Genomic DNA, 19,894 nt, shown 5'->3' with positions numbered 1-19,894 from the left:
ATTCGCTGAATACCTTATGTCCCTTGGCATCAAACACCGGAAAATAACACCATGATGGCCACAAGCCAATGGGGAGGTAGAACGGTTCATGCGAACGCTGAACAAAGTAGTACGAATCGCTGTTGCAAAACATAAAATGCCAGAACTTGTGGTGTACTAATTTCAGCAAGATTACCGTCAGACACCCCACGCTACAACTGGGGTTGCTCCGAGTCACCTTTCTATGGGGCGGGTTGTTACAGATGTTATTCCCCACCTTTCCCACAATCTTGGACTCCGTAACTGGTTGACAGAGCCAAAGAGTATCTCAAAAGAAAGCACTCCAATGACTGAGCCAGTGTTCAGCAAGTTCCAGGCACGGTATGAAGATCTCCCGTGGATTACATCTAGGCTACAAGGCTCCTTAATACCTGCTCAGCAGGGAACAGAACAAGTTACCTGAAACATTTCCCATTTCAAAAGGTTCTGTCCCCAAGCCTCTAACACCGATGCAGACGTGGCCAGTAACCCTGTCTCGCCTGACGGAGATGATGTCTCAGATGATGTCTCAGGTGATGACCTACCAAGAAGGCCTAGGCCAAGGAGTGAGCCAGTGAGTGGCCGTCCTGAGTCCTTGGATTATGAGAGTAACCAAGATGCCAGCTGTGACAACGCCCTGTCGCCCTCCAAGAGAACTGTAGGGTTACGGTACGAGTTGAGAAGTAACCCCACACCCTCGACTCGTTTGCGAGATTACCTTGTCTAAACATTTCTTCTTGCAATATAGCACTGTTTGAACTTTATTATTTTGTTTTGTACTTTGGGGGAGGGATGTAGTGTTGTGTCCATGACGCAATGGTGTCGTGACCACTACCAAAGTGACTCCAGTAAGAGGGGTGTTTTCTTATGACCCCTTTGGTATGATACTGCAGTGAAGTGACTCACGGGTCACGTGGGTATGAGTTAATAAAAGAAGGCACGGCTCCTCAGGAGTGGTCGTAGTGCATGTGATGGAACAGCAGCACCAGAACAGGCCCGTGACAACACATGTGCAGAGCATTATTACAGGCGCGCAGTATATTAATGGAGCCGGCACACCCCTGACACCCTGCAACACCACAATTGAGTATGCACTTGGGCATAAGATACATGGGGGGGCCGTGGGGACTTGCACCCTTCAGATATTGGAGTGGGGGGAGTTCGGGCGAGAATATATCCCCTGGATTTTGAAGTGGCGACAGAAGGATGTAGCTCTGCGAAGCCAGGCTGCATAGCACTTGTCTCCTTAAAGCTCTGTAATCTGCTAACACACTCGGGGACGACAGGGGGCGGATGCTGCAAGAATATTCCTTTGTTTTGTTAATTATTTAATTGTGGTCGATGAGGTGTTGAACTTCTCATGAAATCGTTCTTTTTATTAAGCCAGGCCAACCTCAGAGTAAGTGATTGCAGGGAGCGTCCTATCATCTTCATGTTATGGTCGGCTCGGCAGACTGGATGAAACGAACAATCTTAGGAGAAGCCGAGCACCTCAAAGACCATCCAGTGGTCTTCGAGCCCTGCAGAACTTGCTGCTTAAGTTCCACTCTCCAAGGAGACACCTGCGAAGTGCAGTTCAGACAGGCATGTTCTGTCTGATTTGCAGTGCCTGTCAACACTCTACAAACAGAAACGCATAGTGTCAGTTTGATTTATGGTGTGATAACTGTATTTATTGAACTCCACATACTAACACTAGGGGGCTTATTTACAAGCCCCCTGCGCTGCCGGTGTGTCACTTTTTGTGACGCTACTGCGGCGCATTGTGCAGGCCCATATCTGAACGCTACGCAAAGTCACAGCACGACTTTTTCTGGCCTTGTAGATATGGTGTAAGGCAATGCAGCAAAAGTCACTTTGTTGCCTTATACTGCATCCGGGAGGCCTTGTGGCGGGTGTTCCCACGCAACACCCATGGCTTTTGATGCATTCCCAGATTTACAAGAATCTGTAAACCTGGGAATGCGTCAAAATCTTACGCCTCCCCTGGGGGACGCGACGTGGAGAAAGATCTTTATTTCTACTTGTTTTTTTCCTCTTTAGGAAGAGGAAAAAGCCTTCTTGGATTCTTTTTTTTGTGCAGAAAGGTGTCCCTTCCTGCACAGAAACAATCCTGTCTGTGACACAAGCATCCCTGCACCATGGTTGGTGGTAGGCAGCCCATTGTGCACCAGCGCAGGAGGAGAGGACAGAAATGCGCCGTATCTTGTAGATTCAGCACATTACTGCCCTTTCCCTGTGGAGCAGGGCGGCTGTGAAATAAGCCCCTAAATGAACACCTGAATGCAAAGCACTGACCTTTTGTGTTAAACTGAAGAGGGAAGTGTCACTCTAATGCACAATATGCAATCCTGGGCCTCTGCTCTTCAAGACCTGGTTTATAGATGGTTAATCAGCGCTTACTTTGTAAAGGAATAAATGGCGGCCCAAAACATGCTCAGAAGCCCGTGGCCGGGACTGCTAAAAATGTAGCCTCGATTCCACCTCATGCCTCTTAATTTTTAATTCTCCACCAGACTCTTCCTGTCCCTGTATGTCACTCACATAGGTTGTTCCATCCCTGCTTCTCCCTTTTCCATTGTCTTCCTACTTTCTGGGCGTTTCTGTGGGACTCCGTCCCCAAACATGAGTGTCGAGGGAACCCACGTGCGGCTTAGTCGAGGCCCTGCCTCAGGGAGGTAGTCATCGCCCCGCCCCAGGCCAGAGCTAGAAACTCCTGGGAGAGTCCGTTTTTATCTCATTCTTGGATTGTCACAGTGGAAAGGGCAGAGACACCTGCGGAAGATTTCAACAAGGAATGATTACATCATGCGAACTGTAGTCAGTTCATGGGAGATCTTGCACAATGTTTTGGGTGTTTACATTCGCTTGGGAGAGTGCTGCGTTGCCCAATAATTTGACACTGAGTTGCAAAGCCATTAGTTCAACCTGCTGATGGACTGAATGGAGGGAGCAGGCACTGCACCCCCAGGCATTGTCTGATGCCCTGGAGGTAGCAGGTAGACGCAGGTGCACATAGTGGCTGGGTGATGTGCAGAATGCAGCAGCTGGACACAGTGGCAGCAGCGACACCTAGTGGTAGATCAGAATATGGCATAGGGTGACAAGCAGAAGGGAACACAGATACAGTGGTGACGCCTATGTCAACCTATGGCACCGGATGATACGCAGACAGCATAAGGAGGACACCCATACAGCAGTGACACCTGCTGGCAGGTCAGATTATGGCAACGTCTAATGTCCTGAAGACAGAATGAAATTTAGTGGCTAATCGGACTATGGCAGTGGGTCGTGCTCTGATGCACTGGTTACACACTCACTGGCATATCAGATTATTACACTTTCTGACGTCCTGGAGGTAGCAGGTAGCCACAGACTGAGGAGTGACACCTAGTGGTAAATATGAATATGACTTAGGGTGATAAACAAAAGGTAGACACAGGTCTCCGATTCCTAGTGGCAACTCGGGCAATGGCACTGGATGATATACAGAGAGCAGAAGGTGGACACTGATACAACAGTGACACCTGCTGGCAGGTCAGAACATGTCAACTTCCGACGTCCCGAAGACAGCAGTGAAACTTAGTTCCAATTCAGACTATGGAAGTGGGTCATGAAGAAGGCTGCAGACAGACAGTGATACAAGGGTGACACATAGTGATAAATCAGATTATGACACTTTTTGACGTCTTGGAGGTAGCAGGTAGTTACAGATAGAGGAGTGACACCTAGTGGTAAATCAGAATATGACCGTTTATGGCATCCTGAAGGACCAGTGACATCTGGTGACAAGTTAGAGTATAGCACTAGGTGATGTCCAAAATGCAGCAACTATACCCACAAACAGCAGTGACGCCTTCAGGCAAGTCAGACTGAAATACATGCCGAAGCGCACAAGGGGAAGACAGACAAAGATACAGCAGTGATATCTAGTCCTGCATCCTTACCACATAATGAACTATCAGAATATGGCATGTTCTGAAATTCTGGTAGCCGAATGGAGACAATTATGTATTATCAACTCCTAATAGCAAGTCAAGAGTGGGATAATATTTCAGGTTCTGAGCAGGGATAGAAAAAAGAACAGCTTGGTGATTAGTTTGAGTGTGGATTTGGTTGAGAGCCTAGCGGAAGGATGCTATCTCCAATGCATAGAGACTTCTAGAGGTCAAAGGGAAGATGGCTTGGGTCAGCTCCTCCATGGTGGCACCAGTACAATACAGAATCCAAGTATCTAGTACGATTATATAATTGGACGAGGTCTAGGTGAGTTTGTTTGCACCAATATAGCCAGCCTGGTACAAAGATTTCCAGAGACCCAGACCTGGCTGGATGCAACATTTTAACTAGCAAAAAGGCAGTTTTATGGCATTTGTTGCAATCTTGGGACCTCTTGTGGCCATCTTTGGTTGTACCTTAAGGCATCTGCCTAGTAAAACCTTAATGTAGCACTCGCTCTGCCTGTAACAGAGGACAATAAGTATGAGAGGTTCTGCAATTATAAAATAGCAGTACCGAAGGTTACCGAGCGGACAGTGAGAGTGTGGCCTAAATCGGCAGCGTGGGGGCAGCTGTATCCGTTCTTACATAAAGGATTGGGGAAAATGATCCGATGGCTGAATGAAATAATTACAAACGATCCTGCTCGCCAGGCTCACTCTGAGATCCTACACCTCTACGAGAACACAGAATAAGCTATGCAATAGACTCGGGAAAGGCATGGTTGCTTTTTGATGACTGCGCCACAGTTTGAAAGGCAGTAGGCAAAGGGATAGCTTGGGTAAGTCAGCGTCAGAAAGCCGTCGGAGAGGCTTCTTCGAAGACTCCAGTACAACCTCTATCCTCTCAGTCCACGGTAAACAGCCGCAGTGAAGCTGCTGCGGGAAGCTAGCTGGGCTCCCGTCCGGAGCTTCAGTTTCAGGGAAGGGACGAGGATGAGAGTAAGCCAAAAAACACATGCCCTGTGCCACTGCCAGCTCCGAGGTCCAGTCTGCTGCTGGGGCAGACAAGCCTTGTGACGTCATCACCATGGGCCTGTGTGTGTGTGGGGGGGGGGGGGGGGGGAGAATGGTGCGGCTTCCCGGTACCTGCCCCCATGTTAACATGTGGCGAGGGGCTCGCCACGCGCGCGCTGACGACAGGGTAGGAACATCACTGCAATCAGCACAAGAGAGGTCGAGGAAACCCCAGGCTGGGAATAGCGCGAGGTCAGGAATTTAGTGCCAGGAACAAAAGGCTTCCAATCATCTCACCGGCTCCTGAATTACCTAAAAAGGATAAAAAAGGCCCTCGATCTATGCAGTGTCATCTAAAGGAAATGTGGGTCCCTGTGCAAGACACATTTCTAGCCCCTACCCATTTTAAAAACAACTTAAAGGCAAAATAATATTGAAATAAACACCAGTTTAGAAACTGAAGCACGCCAAAATAGCTTGAATAAATGACTGATAGCGCCTTTTCTTTCTGCTCTTACTTATTGTCTTGCCGAAAAATATTTTGTGTCAAATACTAACAAGCTTGTTCCTCCCATTTTAGGAAATACACACGAACGGTGGCTTGGTGGATGTTAAGCCCTCTAGTTCATAACATTACAATAAGCCATGGGCCTGTAGTGCTTTTCACTATAACTTTAATTGACCAATATTTATATTCAAATTAAATCCCCATTGCCAACTGGGATTCTTGATGAAGCAGTAAACATCAAAGCATGGCTCGATACATATTCATTATCACATTGGGTGAAATCTGCTAATTTTATCCTCTTCTGCCTTGTCCCTCCTCTCCTCTTTCTGAGTTTTATGAACAGAAAGCTAAAGAGAATGAATTCGTGGGACAGGTGAAGGAGAGGGAGAAATAGGTGGTAGCGATCATATTGATAGCAATGTGAGGTTGAGACAGACATAAGCAGGGAATTATATGGTAGGGGCCGACCAAATTAGGCAGCAGGCATGACTAAATTATGTGGCAAGAAAAGGTAATTTATGCAGCCTATTTAGTATTAGTATTACCTCATTATTTTGGCATTTTTGCATGCTAACCCTTTATGGGCAAAGTTTTCACCTCATTCAATGCCTTGTCCTGGGTATTAAGCATTATATAAATACAATTACAATTAGTACCACTTTGACACTGAAATAGAGAAATAAGCAACTGAAGGGCGGCCAGTCAGCCTTTGTGGATAGTCTTCCACTGCATGGCAATATATGTTGCTGCATTTTTTGTGTTCCGGTTTAGGGAGGACCTGACTTGGCAGTTCTGGATGGACTGTTCTTATTGGAGCAGGACCAAGGCTGATTTGCATATAACTAGGTCCAAACTGAGCTGGCATGGTGTGCAAAACAATGATGAATCGGGATGAAACCCTGAGTAATTACTAGTGGCTGAGATTAATTCAAGCATTTGGTCCATCTCTTTTTGTATACTAGGTGTTTGCCCTGAGCTAGGTATGAGCTGGATTCCATACCGGTTGCAGGAGAGGGCACAAGGGCAAGGAAAGGGAAGAGATTGGTGGAGAGGGGCAACAGTGAGGAGAACCAAGGCCTCACAGATGGAAATAACAGTACAAGGTTTGAGAGGTAGATCCCCAGGGGTGACCTGCCTTCTCCAAGGACAGAGGCATCAGATAGGGAAGAGGATCAGGCTACGAGGGGTGTGGGCCTTGCTGCTGGCAATCTAGCCATCTGTGGGCTGGGCTTTTCAGATTAAAGACCATACTCAGCACTGTTCCAATAAAAGGATCATTGAAGCCACTGGTAATCTCACATTTTGGCAATTGGCTGCTCCCTCTCTACTGGCAACAATGCAATTTTTAAGCAATTCGTTTTAACTGGCACGGTTCTCAATAAATGCTCTGTATTAGGATCTAGGGATACTATATGGATTTCATACGTGTTTCAGTGACTGAGTACCATGTGTCTGTAGAGGGACGGGCTGTTCCAGTAAGGAACCGTCAGTACTGAGTTGCATAAGGTGGGCCTGTGTGTAGAGTGGAACAGTGGGTGAAAAATGATGGATTTGGAAGGCTACCCAGAGCGAATGCCAGTGGTTTAGACTATTTGAATCATTCCTCTCTTCACTTTTGAGTGGGTTGGAGAGGAAGACAGTCAACTCCATTTAAGAATGTTGTGCACAGTAATGTAGCAATATTTTAAAATAAAGTATTGCAGCTAATAATTGCTTGTTTCCTATCTATTGTTTAACAAAGCCTTATAGGCTCATAGCTGTATAGGTAACAAGCTATTCCTTTTTTCTACTCTGGACCGCACTCTGATTTTGGTAGCAGAAGCATCACCCCACTGGGTTATATTTAGGTCTGTCTTGACAGCACACCAGTCTGTTACCTATTGTTATCAATGGTCTAAAAAATACAGAGTGGGCTTTGACATCTAGAGAGAGAGGACCACCACTTCTCTGCATGGACTTGTAGAAGCACAGAGGTTGGGAGTGCGTTCCAGGTCTTGGCGGTAAGGTAGGAGAAGGATCTGCCGCCAGAGGTCTTGCGCTGGATTCGGGGGACGATGGCGAGGGCAAGGTTCCGTGCATGGCTGAATGGACTTGTAGAAGCACAGTACCAACACTTCTCTGCATGTACATTTACAAGCACAGTACTAGCAGTTCTCTGCATGGCTGCATGAACTTGTAGAAGCACAGTACTAGCAGTTCTCTGTATGTGTGCGTGAACTTGTAGAAGCACAGTACCAGCACTTCTTTGCATGCGTGGATGGACATCCTGAGGCACTGTATCAGCAGTTCTCTGCATTTGTGTGTGGACTTGTCGAAGCACAGTACTAGCGGTTCTTTGCATTGCTGCATGGACTTGTAGAAGCACAGTACCAGCAGTTCTCTGCATGTATGCGTGCACATGTAGAAACACAGTACAGCACTTCTTTGCATGAGTGCATGGACTTCTCGAGGCACAATACTAGCAGTTCTCTGCACTAGTGCGTGGACTTGTAGAAGCGCAGGACCAGAATGTTAGACCTGGTGTCCTTAGGGTGATCTTTGCCTTTACTTCCTGTTTTGTTGCTGTATCATTTTGTTGGCCTTAGGACTCTGAGCACTTTACCACTGCTAACCAGTGCTAAAGTGCTCGTGCTTAGCCCCTAAAAACATGGTAACATTGGTGTAGCCACAATTGGCATATTTAATTTACATGTAAGTCCCTCGTAAAGTGGTATACCATATACCCAGGGTCTGTAAGTTGAATGCTACTAGTGGGCCTGCAGCACTGATTGTTCCACCCACTTAAGTAGCCCTGTAAACATGGCTCAGGCCTACCACTGCAAAGCCTGTGTGTGCAGTCTAACTGCCGCTCTGACTTTGCATTTAAAACCTCATGCCGAGCCCAGGACTCCCCTTTTCTTACATATATCCCCCCACTAAAGTTGGCACTGGGTACCCCATAGGGCAGGGTGCCATGTAAGCAAAAGGCAGGACATATACTTTTGGGGTTTCATTTCCTGGTAATAAAAAACTTCCCAAAGTTGTTTTTCATTACTATGTGGCCTGCCCCTGTCATAGGCCAGCATTGGTAATTTCTTATAATACCTTAAACTATAATTCCTGATCTGAGAGGAGTAGCTGCATCACGTTTAGAACCATTGGAATGGTAATAACAAATCCTCTTTACTGGTAAAGTCAGATTTATTATTACTATTTTACAAATGCCACTTTTAGAAAGTAGGCATTTTTCTACACTCACTGCCTTGTGTGCCCACAGTCTATCTCCAGTACACGTCTGGCTTGGGCTAGGTGACAACTACTCTTGTGCATTCCTTTCAGAGACCCACAATACAGGATACTCAGAAGCATCTGCATTCATCTACATAATTGTGAGTCTTCCTGGGGGATGGTTGGGAATGGCTCACACTTGCACCTTAAAGGGTAGTGTCTAGAGTCCACACAAAGGGGCTAATTACCTCCCACTGGTAGTCTGGATCCAAGGCTGATCTGGAAGGAGGGGGCCTGCGCACTGCACAAGAACTCTTTGTAGTCAACCCCCCATCAATGGCACTTTCTAATAAAAGTACTGGGTCCCTGACCCCCTAAAATCAGTACACTTCTGGACTCAAGGAAACTCTGCTGAAGTAGAGACTGTTGTGCTGAAGGATCACCACTTTGCTGCCTCTGACAGTTTCAAGGGACTGCTGCCCTGCCTTGCAAGGCTGCCCTGCAAATCAAAACTCAATCATCATCTCCTGAGTGACTCCAAGGCGTTGCCAACTTGCCCTCGGTTCTACACCAGATCTCCGGGACACCAAACACGTCCAGCGTGGCTTCATCACAGCTCGCCACTCATCTAATTATGATTTCAGCGAGGCTTCATCACAGCTCGACGCTCATCTAACCAAGATTTCAGTGCGGCTTCATCGCAGCTCACTGCTCAACTAACCAAGATTTCCCCATGGCTTCATCACAGCTTGCCACTCATCTAAACAAGATCTCAGCGTGGCTTCATCGCAGCTCAACGCTCAACTAACCAAGATTTCAGCGCGGCTTCATCGTAGCTCACCATTCATCTAACCAAGATTTCAGCACGGCTTCATCACAGCTTGCCTCTCATCTAACCAAGATTTCAATGTGGCTTTGTTGCAACCTGCTGCCCATCCAACCAATATTTTAGTACGGCCTTGCAGCAACCTTCCACTCATCGCACCAGAACTTCAGAGTAGCTTCAGTGCGGGCCGCTGCCCATGTTGCCAAGTGACGGAGATGCCTGCTACGCACTGGCCTTACTCAGCTGGTGAGTCACGCTTGAGCGCAACCCTGGTTCTTGCCCTCCTGCCGGCCAAACTCAGATCACTTAGCCCCCACCCACAACAGCGGCAGTGTCTTCCCAGACTCATAGTCCCGGACAGGCTTGGATCTTCGCTGTGCTCTATGTACTCCGAGAACATAACACTTAGTACTCTTCCCAGGTTTATAGGTCCAAACAGCCTTCGAACTTTCGCTGTGCTTTCTGCATTCCGAAGACATAAAACCTAATACCCTTCATCTGGGGCGCTCCCGGGCATCTGCGAACAACCAACTCTGCGCTCCTTGCAGAGGGACACTTATCTTCTGGTTCAAAACCATAAAGACCCTAGAATAAGCCTCATACACAGTGTGCTTATTGTGATATCTAGTGACTATTCATTGGATTCTTGCTGTCATTTTTGGTCTTAATCTTATCTTATAAATAACTTCTATTTTTAATACATTTGTGTGAAGTCCTTTTTGTGGTGTGTCATTGTGATTACTACATATGTGTTGCACAAATACTTTACACATTGCCTTCCAAGTTAAGCCTGACTATTGTGTGCCAAGCTTCCAGAGCGTGAGCACATGTTAATTTAGGTTGTGTAATTGACTTGCCCTGACTAGGATTGTGCTCCCTACTTGGACAGGGTATATACCTCTGCCAACTCGAGACCCAATTTCTAACTCAGCACTTCTTTGCATGGACTTGTAGAAGCACAGTACCAGCAGATCTCGGCACATGTGCGTGCACTTGTAGAAGAACAATACTAGCAGTTCTCTGCATAGGTGTGTGCACTTGTAGAAGCACAGACCAGCACTTATTTGCATAGGTGCATGGACTTCTCGAGGCACAGTACTAGCAGTTATCCACACCGGTAAGAGGACTTGTCGAAGTTCAGTACTAGCAGTTCTCCACACTGATGCACGACTTGTCGAAGTGCAGTACTAGCAGTTCTCTGCATAGGTGCATGGACTTGTAGAAGAACAGTACTACCGGTTCTCTGCATGGGTGCATGGACTTTTCAAAGCACAGTACTAGGTGCTCTCTGCATAGGTGTGTGCACTTGTAGAAGCACAGACCAGCACTTCTTTGCATGGCTGCATGGACTTCTCGAGGCACAGTACTAGCAGTTCTCCACACCGGTGCGTGGACTTGTCGAAGTACAGTACTAGCAGTTTTCTGCATATGTGCATCGACTTGTGGAAGAACAGTACTAGCAGTTCTCTACATGGGTGCGGGTACTTGTAGAAGAAAAGTACTAGCAGTTCTCTGCATGGGTGCGTGGACTTGTAGGAGCACAGTACTTGCACTTCTCTGCTTGGCTGCATGGACTTAGAGAAGCACATTACCAGGAGTTCTCTGCATGTGTGCGTGCAGTTGCAGAAGGACAGTACCAACACTTCTATGCATGGGTGCATGGACTTCTCAAGACACAGTACTAGCAGTTCCCAAAATTGGTGCATGGGCTTGTCGAAGCACAGTACTAGCAGTTCTCTGCATAGGTGCGTGCACTTGTAGATGGACAGTACCAGCACTTCTTTGCATGGGTGCATGGACTTCTTGAGGCACAGTACTAGCAGTTCATTGAACTGGTGCATGGAGTTGTACAAGAAGAGCACTAGCAGTTCTCTGCATGACAGCATGCACTTGTTGAAGTACAGTACTAGCAGTTCTCTGCATAGGTGCGTGCACTTGTTGAAGCACAGTACTAGCAGTTCTCAAAACTGATGCATGTACTTGTGGAAGTACAGTACTTATAGTTCTCTGCATAGGTGCATGGACTTCTTGCAGAACAATACTAGCGGTTCTCTGCATGGATGCGCAGGCTTGTAGAAGCACAGTACTAGCAGTTCTCTGCATGGCTGCATGGGCTTGTGGAAGCACATTTCCAGCAGTTCTCTGCATGTGTGCTTGCACTTGTAGAAGGAAAGTACCAGCACTTCTTTGCAGGGGTGCATGGATTACTCGAGGCACAGCTAGCAGTCCCCAGCATTAGTGCATGGAGTTGTAGAAGAACAGTACTATCAGTTCCCTGCACAGGTGCATGGACTTGTAGAACAGTACTAGCAGTTCTCTGCGTGCAGCATGCACTTGTTGAAACACGGTACTAACCATTCTCTGCATGGGTGCATGCACTTGTTGAAGCACAGTACTAGCAGTTGTTTGCATGGCTGCACGGACTTGCTGAAGCGCAGTACTAGCAGTTATTTGTATGGCTGCATGCACTTCTTGAAGCACAGTGCAAGCAATTTCCTGAATTGGTGTATGTACTTGTCGAAGCACAGTACTAGCAGTTCTCTGCATAGGTGCGTGCACTTGTAGAAGAACAGCACTAGAAGTTCTCTGCATGGCAACATGCACTTGTCAAAGCACAGTACTAGTAGTCCTCTGCATAGGTGCATGCACTTGTAGAAGAACAGTACCAGCACTTCTTTGCATGGGTGCATGGACATCTGGAGGCACAGTACTGGCAGTTCCCTGAATTGGTGCATGAAGTTATTCAAAGACAGTACTAGCAGTTCTCTGCACAGGTGTATGGGCTTGTAGAAGAACAGTACTAGCAGTTCTCTGCATGGCAGCATGCACTTGTCAAAGCACAATACTAGTAGTTCTATGCATGGGTGCGTGGACTTGTCGAAGCACAGTACTAGAAGTTCTCTGGATGGGTGCGTGGACTTGTAGAAGATCAGCACTAGAAGTTCTCTGCATGGCAGAATGCACCTGTCAAAGCACAGTACTAGTAGTGCTCTGCATAGGTGTGTGAACTTATTGAAGCACAGTACTAGAGTTCTCTGCACAGGTGCATGGACTTGTAGAAGAATAGTACAAGTAGTTCTCTGCATGGGCGCTTGCACTTGTCAAAGACAGTACTAGCAGTTCTGTGCATGAGTGCGTGCACTTGTCAAAGCACAGTACTAACAGTTCTCTACATAGGTTAGTGCACTTGTCGAAGCACAGCACCAGCAGTTGTTTGCTTGGCTGCATGCACATGTAAAAGCACAGTACTAGCAGTTGTTTGCATGGCTGCATGCACTTCTGGAAGCACAGTACTAGCAGTTCTCTGCATAGCTGCATTGACTTGTAGAAACACATTACCAGCAGTTCTCTCCATGTGTGCGTGCACTTGTAGAAGGACAGTACCAGCACTTCTTTCCATGGTTGCATGGACTTCTTGAGGCACTGAACTAGCAGTTCTCCACACTGATGTGTGTACTTGTCAAAGTACAGTACTCGCAGCTCTCTGCATAGGTGCGTGGACTTCTTGAAGAACAATACTAGCGGTTCTCTGCATGGGTGTGCAGGCTTGTAGAAGCACAGTACTAGCAGTTCTCTGCATGGCTGCATGGACTTGTGGAAGCACATTACCAGCAGTTCTCTGATTGTGTGCTTGCACTTGAAGAAGCACAGTACCAGCACTTCTTTGCAAGGGTGCATGGATTTCTCGAGGCACAGTACTAGCAGTTCCCAGAATTGGTGCATGGAGTTGTAGAAGAACAGTACTATCAGTTATCTGCACAGGTGTATGGACTTGTAGAACAGTACTATCAGTTCTCTGCACAGGTGTATGGACTTGTAGAACAGTACTAGCAGTTCTATACATGGCAGCATGCACTTGTTGAAACACGGTACTAACCGTTCTCTGCATGGGTGCATGCACTTGTCAAAGCACAGTGCTAGCAGTTCCCTAAATTGGTGCATGTACTTGTCGAAGCACAGTACTAGCAGTTCTCTGCATAGGTGCGTGCACTTGTAGAAGAACAGTACCAGCACTTCTTTGCATGGGTGCATGGACATCTGGAGGCACAGTACTGGCAGTTCCCTGAATTGGTGCACTAGCAGTTCTCTGCATGGCAGCATGCACTTGTTGAAACACGGTACTAACCGTACTAGCAGTTCTCTGCACAGGTGTATGGGCTTGTAGAAGAACAGAACTAGCAGTTCTCTGCATGGCTGCATGCACTTGTCAAAGCACAGTACTAGTAGTTCTGTGCATGGGTGTGTGGACTTGTCAAAGCACAATACTAGCAGTTCTCTGGATGGGTGCGTGGACTTGTAGAAGAACAGCACTAACAGTTCTCTGCATGGCAGCATGCACTTGTTGAAACACGGTACTAACCGTCCTCTGCATGGGTGCATGCAGTTGTCAAAGCACAGTGCTAGCAGTTCCCTAAATTGGTGCATGTACTTGTCGAAGCACAGTACTAGCAGTTCTCTGCATAGGTCCGTGCACTTGTAGAAGAACAGTACCAGTACTTCTTTGCATGGGTGCATGGACATCTGGAGACACAGTACTGGCAGTTCCCTGAATTGGTGCATGAAGTTATTCAAAGACAGTACTAGCAGTTCTCTGCACAGGTGTATGGACTTGTAGAAGAACAGTACTAGCAGTTCTCTGCATGGCAGCATGCACTTGTCAAAGCACAGTACTAGTAGTTCTCTGCTTGGGTGCATGGACTTGTCAAAGCACAGTAGTAGCAGTTCTCTGGATGGGTGCGTGGACTTGTAGAAGAACAGCACTAGAGGTTCTTTGCATGGCAGCATGCACTTGTCAAAGCACAGTACTAGTAGTGCTCTGCATAGGTGTGTGAACTTATTGAAGCAAAGTAGTAGCAGTTCTCTGCACAGGTGCATGGACTTGTAGAAGAATAGTACAAGTAGTTCTCTGCATGGGCGCTTGCACTTGTCAAAGACAGTACTAGCAGTTCTGTGCATGAGTGCGTGCACTTGTCAAAGCACAGTACTAACAGTTCTCTATATAGGTTAGTGCACTTGTCAAAGCACAACACCAGCAGTTGTTTGCTTGGCTGCATGCACATGTAAAAGCACAGTACTAGCAGTTGTTTGCATGGCGGCATGCACTTCTGGAAGCACAATACTAGCAGTTCTCTGCATAGCTGCATTGACTTGTAGAAACACATTACCAGCAGTTCTCTCCATGTGTGCGTGCACTTGTAGAAGGACAGTACCAGCACTTCTTTGCATGGTTGCATGGACTTCTTGAGGCACAGTACTCGCAGTTCCCTGAATTGCTGCATGGACTCGTAGAAGAACAGTACCAGCAGTTCTCTGTATGGGTGCATGTGCTTATTGTAGCACAGTACTAGCAGTTCTCTGCATAGGTGCATGCACTTGCTGAAGCGCAGTACTAGCAGTTATTTGTATGGCTTCATGCACTGGTTGAAGCACAGTACTAGCAGTTCTCTGTGTGGGTGTGTGCGCTTGTCCAAGCAAGGTACTAGCAGTTCTTTGCATGGGTGTGTGCACTTGTTGAAGTACAATACTATCAGGTCTCTGCACGGGTGCCTGGACTTGTAGAAGAACAGTACTAGCAGTTCTCTACATGGGTGTGCGCGATTGTAGTTGAGCAGTACTAGCAGTTCTCTGCATGGGTGTATGCACTTGTCGAAGCAAGGGTCTAGCAGTTATTTGCATGGCTGCATGGACAGTTAAAGGGACCAATAGAGGTCCGCAGGCTGCTGGATGCTTAAAAGGAAACTCCAACACTAATCCCCACAGCTGCATGGACGTTTATTGACACAACAGCAGGACGCATTTTCCTGGCTACACAGGCATTTAAGGTGCATTGCTACATGGACAAAGGACAATACCAGACCATCTCTGCATGGCTGCATGATTACCGCTATACGTTCACACGACTGCAAGGGCTATTAAGGAAGGCCTGTGGGCAACTTAAATTATGTCGCCATAACTAGTGTCATTTTAGGAATTTCTTGTTATGCTTGTTACGTGAAATTCCTAAAATTGCGTCACTTTGCATAATGCAACCTTCACTGTAAAAATTTACCAGAAACACATGGGAAGAACAAAACGCAAGCGGGTATTGATGTTAGCGTTTTTGTTTTTTGCTATTTTCTTTCGCGCAAAATGGCTTTCAGCATTGCTACTGTGGCCTTTAATTGGGCAGGAGCATGGCTCTCTGCAGCGCTGCTGTGGCCTTTAATTGGGCAGGAGCATGGCTTCTGCATCGCTGCTGTGGCCTTTAGTTGGGCAGGAGATAGCTCTCTGCATCGCTGCTGTGGCCTTTAATTGGGCAGGAGCATGGCTTTCTGCAGCGCTGCTGTGGCCTTTAATTGGGCAGGAGCATGGCTTTCTGCATCGCCACTGTGGCCTTTAATTGGGCAGGAGCATAGCTTTCTGCAGTGCTGCTGTGGCCTTTAATTGGGCAGGAGCATGGCTTTCTGCAGCACTGCTGTGGCCTTTAATTGGGCAGGAGATGGCTTCTGCATCGCTGCTGTGGCCATTAATTGCACAGGAGCATGGCTTTCTGCAGCACCGATGTGGTCTTTAATTGGGCAGGAGCATGGCTTTCTTCAGCACTGCTGTGGCCTGCGCTGCTATGGCCTTTAATTGGGCAGGAGCATGGCTTTCTGCAGCGCTGCTGTGGCCTTTAATTGGGCAGGAGATGGCTTTCTGCAGCGCTGCTGTGGCCTTTAGTTGGGCAGGAGCATGGCTTTCTGCATCGCTGCTGTGGCCTTTAATTGGGCAGGAGCATAGCTTTCTGCAGTGCTGCTGTGGCCTTTAATTGGGCAGGAGCATGGCTTTCTGCAGCACTGCTGTGGCCTTTAATTGGGCAGGAGATGGCTTCTGCATCGCTGCTGTGGCCATTAATTGCACAGGAGCATGGCTTTCTGCAGCGCCGATGTGGTCTTTAATTGGGCAGGAGCATGGCTTTCTGCAGCACTGCTGTGGCCTGCGCTGCTATGGCCTTTAATTGGGCAGGAGATGGCTTTCTGCAGCGCCGATGTGGTCTTTAATTGGGCAGGAGCATGGCTTTCTGCAGCGCTGCTGTGGCCTTTAATTGGGCAGGAGATGGCTTTCTGCAGCGCTGCTGTGGCCTTTAGTTGGGCAGGAGCATGGCTTTCTGCAGCGCTGCTGTGGCCTTTAGTTGGGCAGGAGTATGGCTTCTGCATCGCTGCTGTGGACTTTAGTTGGGCAGGAGCATGGCTTTCTGCAGCGCTGCTGTGGCCCTTTATTAGACAGGAGCATGGCTTTCTGCAGCGTTGCTGTGGCCTTTAATTGGGCAGGAGCATGGCTTTCTGCAGCGCTGCTGTGGCCTTTAATTGGGCAGGAGATGGCTTTCTGCAGCGCTGCTGTGGCCTTTAGTTGGGCAGGAGCATGGCTTTCTGCAGCGCTGCTGTGGCCCTTTATTAGACAGGAGCATGGCTTTCTGCAGCGTTGCTGTGGCCTTTAATTGGGCAGGAGCATGGCTTTCTGCATCGCTGCTGTGGCCCTTTATTAGGCAGGAGCATGGCTTTCTGCAGCGCTGCTGTGGCCCTTTATTAGACAGGAGCATGGCTTTCTGCAGCGTTGCTGTGGCCTCTAGTTGGTCAGGAGATGGCTTTCTGCAGCGCTCTGTGACATTTGAATGACCTTGCTGTTGTTTCCCTGCAGCAGCGATGGAACGTACCATTGCTGCCCCGGTACCCAGCGCCTTGGGATTGGGTGTCCCTGAGCATGAGTGAAGGGCTGATGCTCGGAGTACCAGAGTTACTATGGCGAGTAAAGTGCAGTACTTAGACAGTGAGGCTGATGTGTTCGAGGTCTGCGGCTTTGGCGGTCACTGGGATTTCTCTAGAAATATTAGTAGGCGATGAATCATTCATTGTCTGGTTGTGGCGTCTGGGGTCGAAGATGAAAGGTTGTTTTTCTTTGCTTTGAACAATATCGGTTGTGGCTGCACTGCGGTTTCTTGTCCTGCTTTGAATCCCTACCAGGAAATGACCAATTCTACAGTATTTAGTGGAAAGTTGAATTGTCAGAATTTTTTTTTTTTCTTTCACCCACAGCATTTAAATAATTCTTCATTTTTCTCATTTCAGCTGACCACGCCCAAGTTCCCTGTGGTTGTGAAAATGGGCCACGCGCACTCCGGCATGGGAAAGGTAAGAAGCCCCCAAGGCCCATATGTACGAACACATTTTTCCATAGCCACAGAATGGGGAAAAGCCTTTAGCAGCTCAGGCCAGAGGTCTTCTGTCTCACTACATGACCTTCCTTGCTCTGTTCTGCACTATAACCAGGGCCACTGGAATTATGCGGCAGGAGAGGGCCAAATTACGAGGCAGGGTTGACTAAATTGTGTGGCAAGAAAAGGCAAATTATTCCGCGCGATGCAGCACATTGTCTGATAGCATTAGTTAGGGTGGCCAGATATCACGGATTTGCTCAGTTTTTCGATGACTGTCCAGACACTTATTGCAAAAACCGATAAATGTTCCAGTTTTGAGAGAGGGTTGGGTGAGCACGCAGGTTTATTACTGTGCTCGGAAGGCTTACTTTGAGACCGACCTTCTCCTGGCACCAAGGACAGATTTTTGTTTAGAAGACGCTCCTGTTGTGCTGCCTGACTTAATTCAGGCAGCCCCACAGGATTTAAGAGGGGGTAACTTAACCCCTGCAGAGCCCAACACACAGCTTCTCTTGCAGCACATGGCAGCATGGCCCAGGACGTCTTTCATTTTCATTCTACAGAGGTGTGTGTTTCTGTAGCGTGAAAATTGAAAGACTTCCTTGGCCATGCTGTAGTGTGGTCCATAAGGCTGTCCTCAGATATATATATATATATATATATATATATACATATATATAGCCATTGACATAGGAACGGGTGTAAATGTTGCCACTGGTCAGTGCAATTTCAACATGTAGTCCTATTTCTGTGTCAATGACTGTCCTAATTTTTTTTTCGTCTGGAAATCTGGTCACCCTAGTATTACTTCATTATTTTGTCATTTTTACACTTGTTTACACTGTCTGGGCATATGTTGCACCTCATTTTAACACCCAAAATTAGCAATAAGGAATAGAAAGGTGAGACGTCAACCTTTGCAAAAGACCCTTGGCTGCACAGGAACATGTGTTGCTGTGGTTTTAGTAACTTTTGAACAGCTTCAGCAATAACCAATTTTTTTTGTTGTTAAATTCAGCAGATTATGAAACAGATGATGGATTACGCGGCAAATGCGGCAGATCCATAACTATGCGAAAAATGCCATGGCTGCAAAATTGCATAATTCCAGCAGCCCTGACTATACCGCTTACCTCAAACACACACTCGCCCACCGTGCACACACACTGTCTGATACACACTAGCCCTGACAACGCAGACACAATCAAATGATCAGAATTCCACACAGAAAGCTGAAGTTTAGGGGCGTAGAGAGCACTCACACCAAAGTTTTGGGATGACTCTGGCGGGATCTGTTAGACCCTTCTCAGACTTATGTCGACCTGGGTTTTCCTCTACTAGTAATGCACAGTTTGAGTGGATGTGGGGGTTGAAAGTACTCCAGCAAACAAGCAGCCACAAAATAAAAGTCTGGAATGACTGAACCCTTCCTCCAAACCGTCCTCCTTTGGTGGGGGCGATGAACATGAAAGACATACCGACTACGTGAACTTTTGTCTCCAAAAGATGCACTAGTTACACATAGACTGAGGGTTAAATTAGTACGGAGACTGGATTTCCTTCCCCAGTATTTGTCCCTTCCGCAGAGAGGTAAATGAATCGAAGGGGCATTGATACTGAGTAATACATAAACCTGTGCTTTGGCTAGGTTGTCTGGGGCTATCTAACAAAATCAAGGTGGTCAGGGAGATTAACCAGGGTACAGTGCGCACCTCCCTGTAGGAGGCTGGACTGGCTTGTAGTGAGTACCAAGGGGTACTTGCACCTTGCACCAGGCCCAGTTATCCCTTATTAGTGTATAGGGTGTCTAGCAGCTTAGGCTGATAGATAATGGTAGCTTAGCAAAGCAGCTCAGGCTGAACTAGGAGACGTGTGAAGCTACTACAGTACCACTTAGTGTCATATGCACAATATCATAAGAAAACACAATACACAGTTATACTAAAAATAAAGGTACTTTATTTTTATGACAATATGCCAAAGTATCTTAGAGTGTACCCTCAGTGAGAGGATAGGAAATATACACAAGATATATATACACAATAGCAAAAATATGCAGTATAGTCTTAGAAAACAGTGCAAACAATGTATAGTTACAATAGGATGCAATGGGGAAACATAGGGATAGGGGCAACACAAACCATATACTCCAGAAGTGGAATGCGAACCACGTATGGACCCCAAACCTATGTGACCTTGTAGAGGGT

The 19,894-nt window shown here is 47.1% G+C and overlaps 1 protein-coding gene across 2 annotated transcripts in view; it reads left to right on the top strand.

Moving 5' to 3' along the window:
- Window positions 1–19,894, top strand: part of SYN1 (synapsin I) — a 391,962-nt gene that overhangs the window by 230,633 nt on the left and 141,435 nt on the right. For both annotated transcript variants that reach the window (XM_069209651.1, XM_069209650.1), the window contains exon 6: window positions 17,599–17,661. In XM_069209651.1, the coding sequence (XP_069065752.1) occupies window positions 17,599–17,661 (63 nt within the window). The remainder of the gene's footprint in view (window positions 1–17,598; window positions 17,662–19,894) is intronic.

This window comes from Pleurodeles waltl, chromosome 10, assembly GCF_031143425.1.
Source record: "Pleurodeles waltl isolate 20211129_DDA chromosome 10, aPleWal1.hap1.20221129, whole genome shotgun sequence".
Classification (NCBI taxonomy): domain Eukaryota; kingdom Metazoa; phylum Chordata; class Amphibia; order Caudata; family Salamandridae; genus Pleurodeles; species Pleurodeles waltl.
This window is presented reverse-complemented; position numbering and strand designations above follow the sequence as displayed.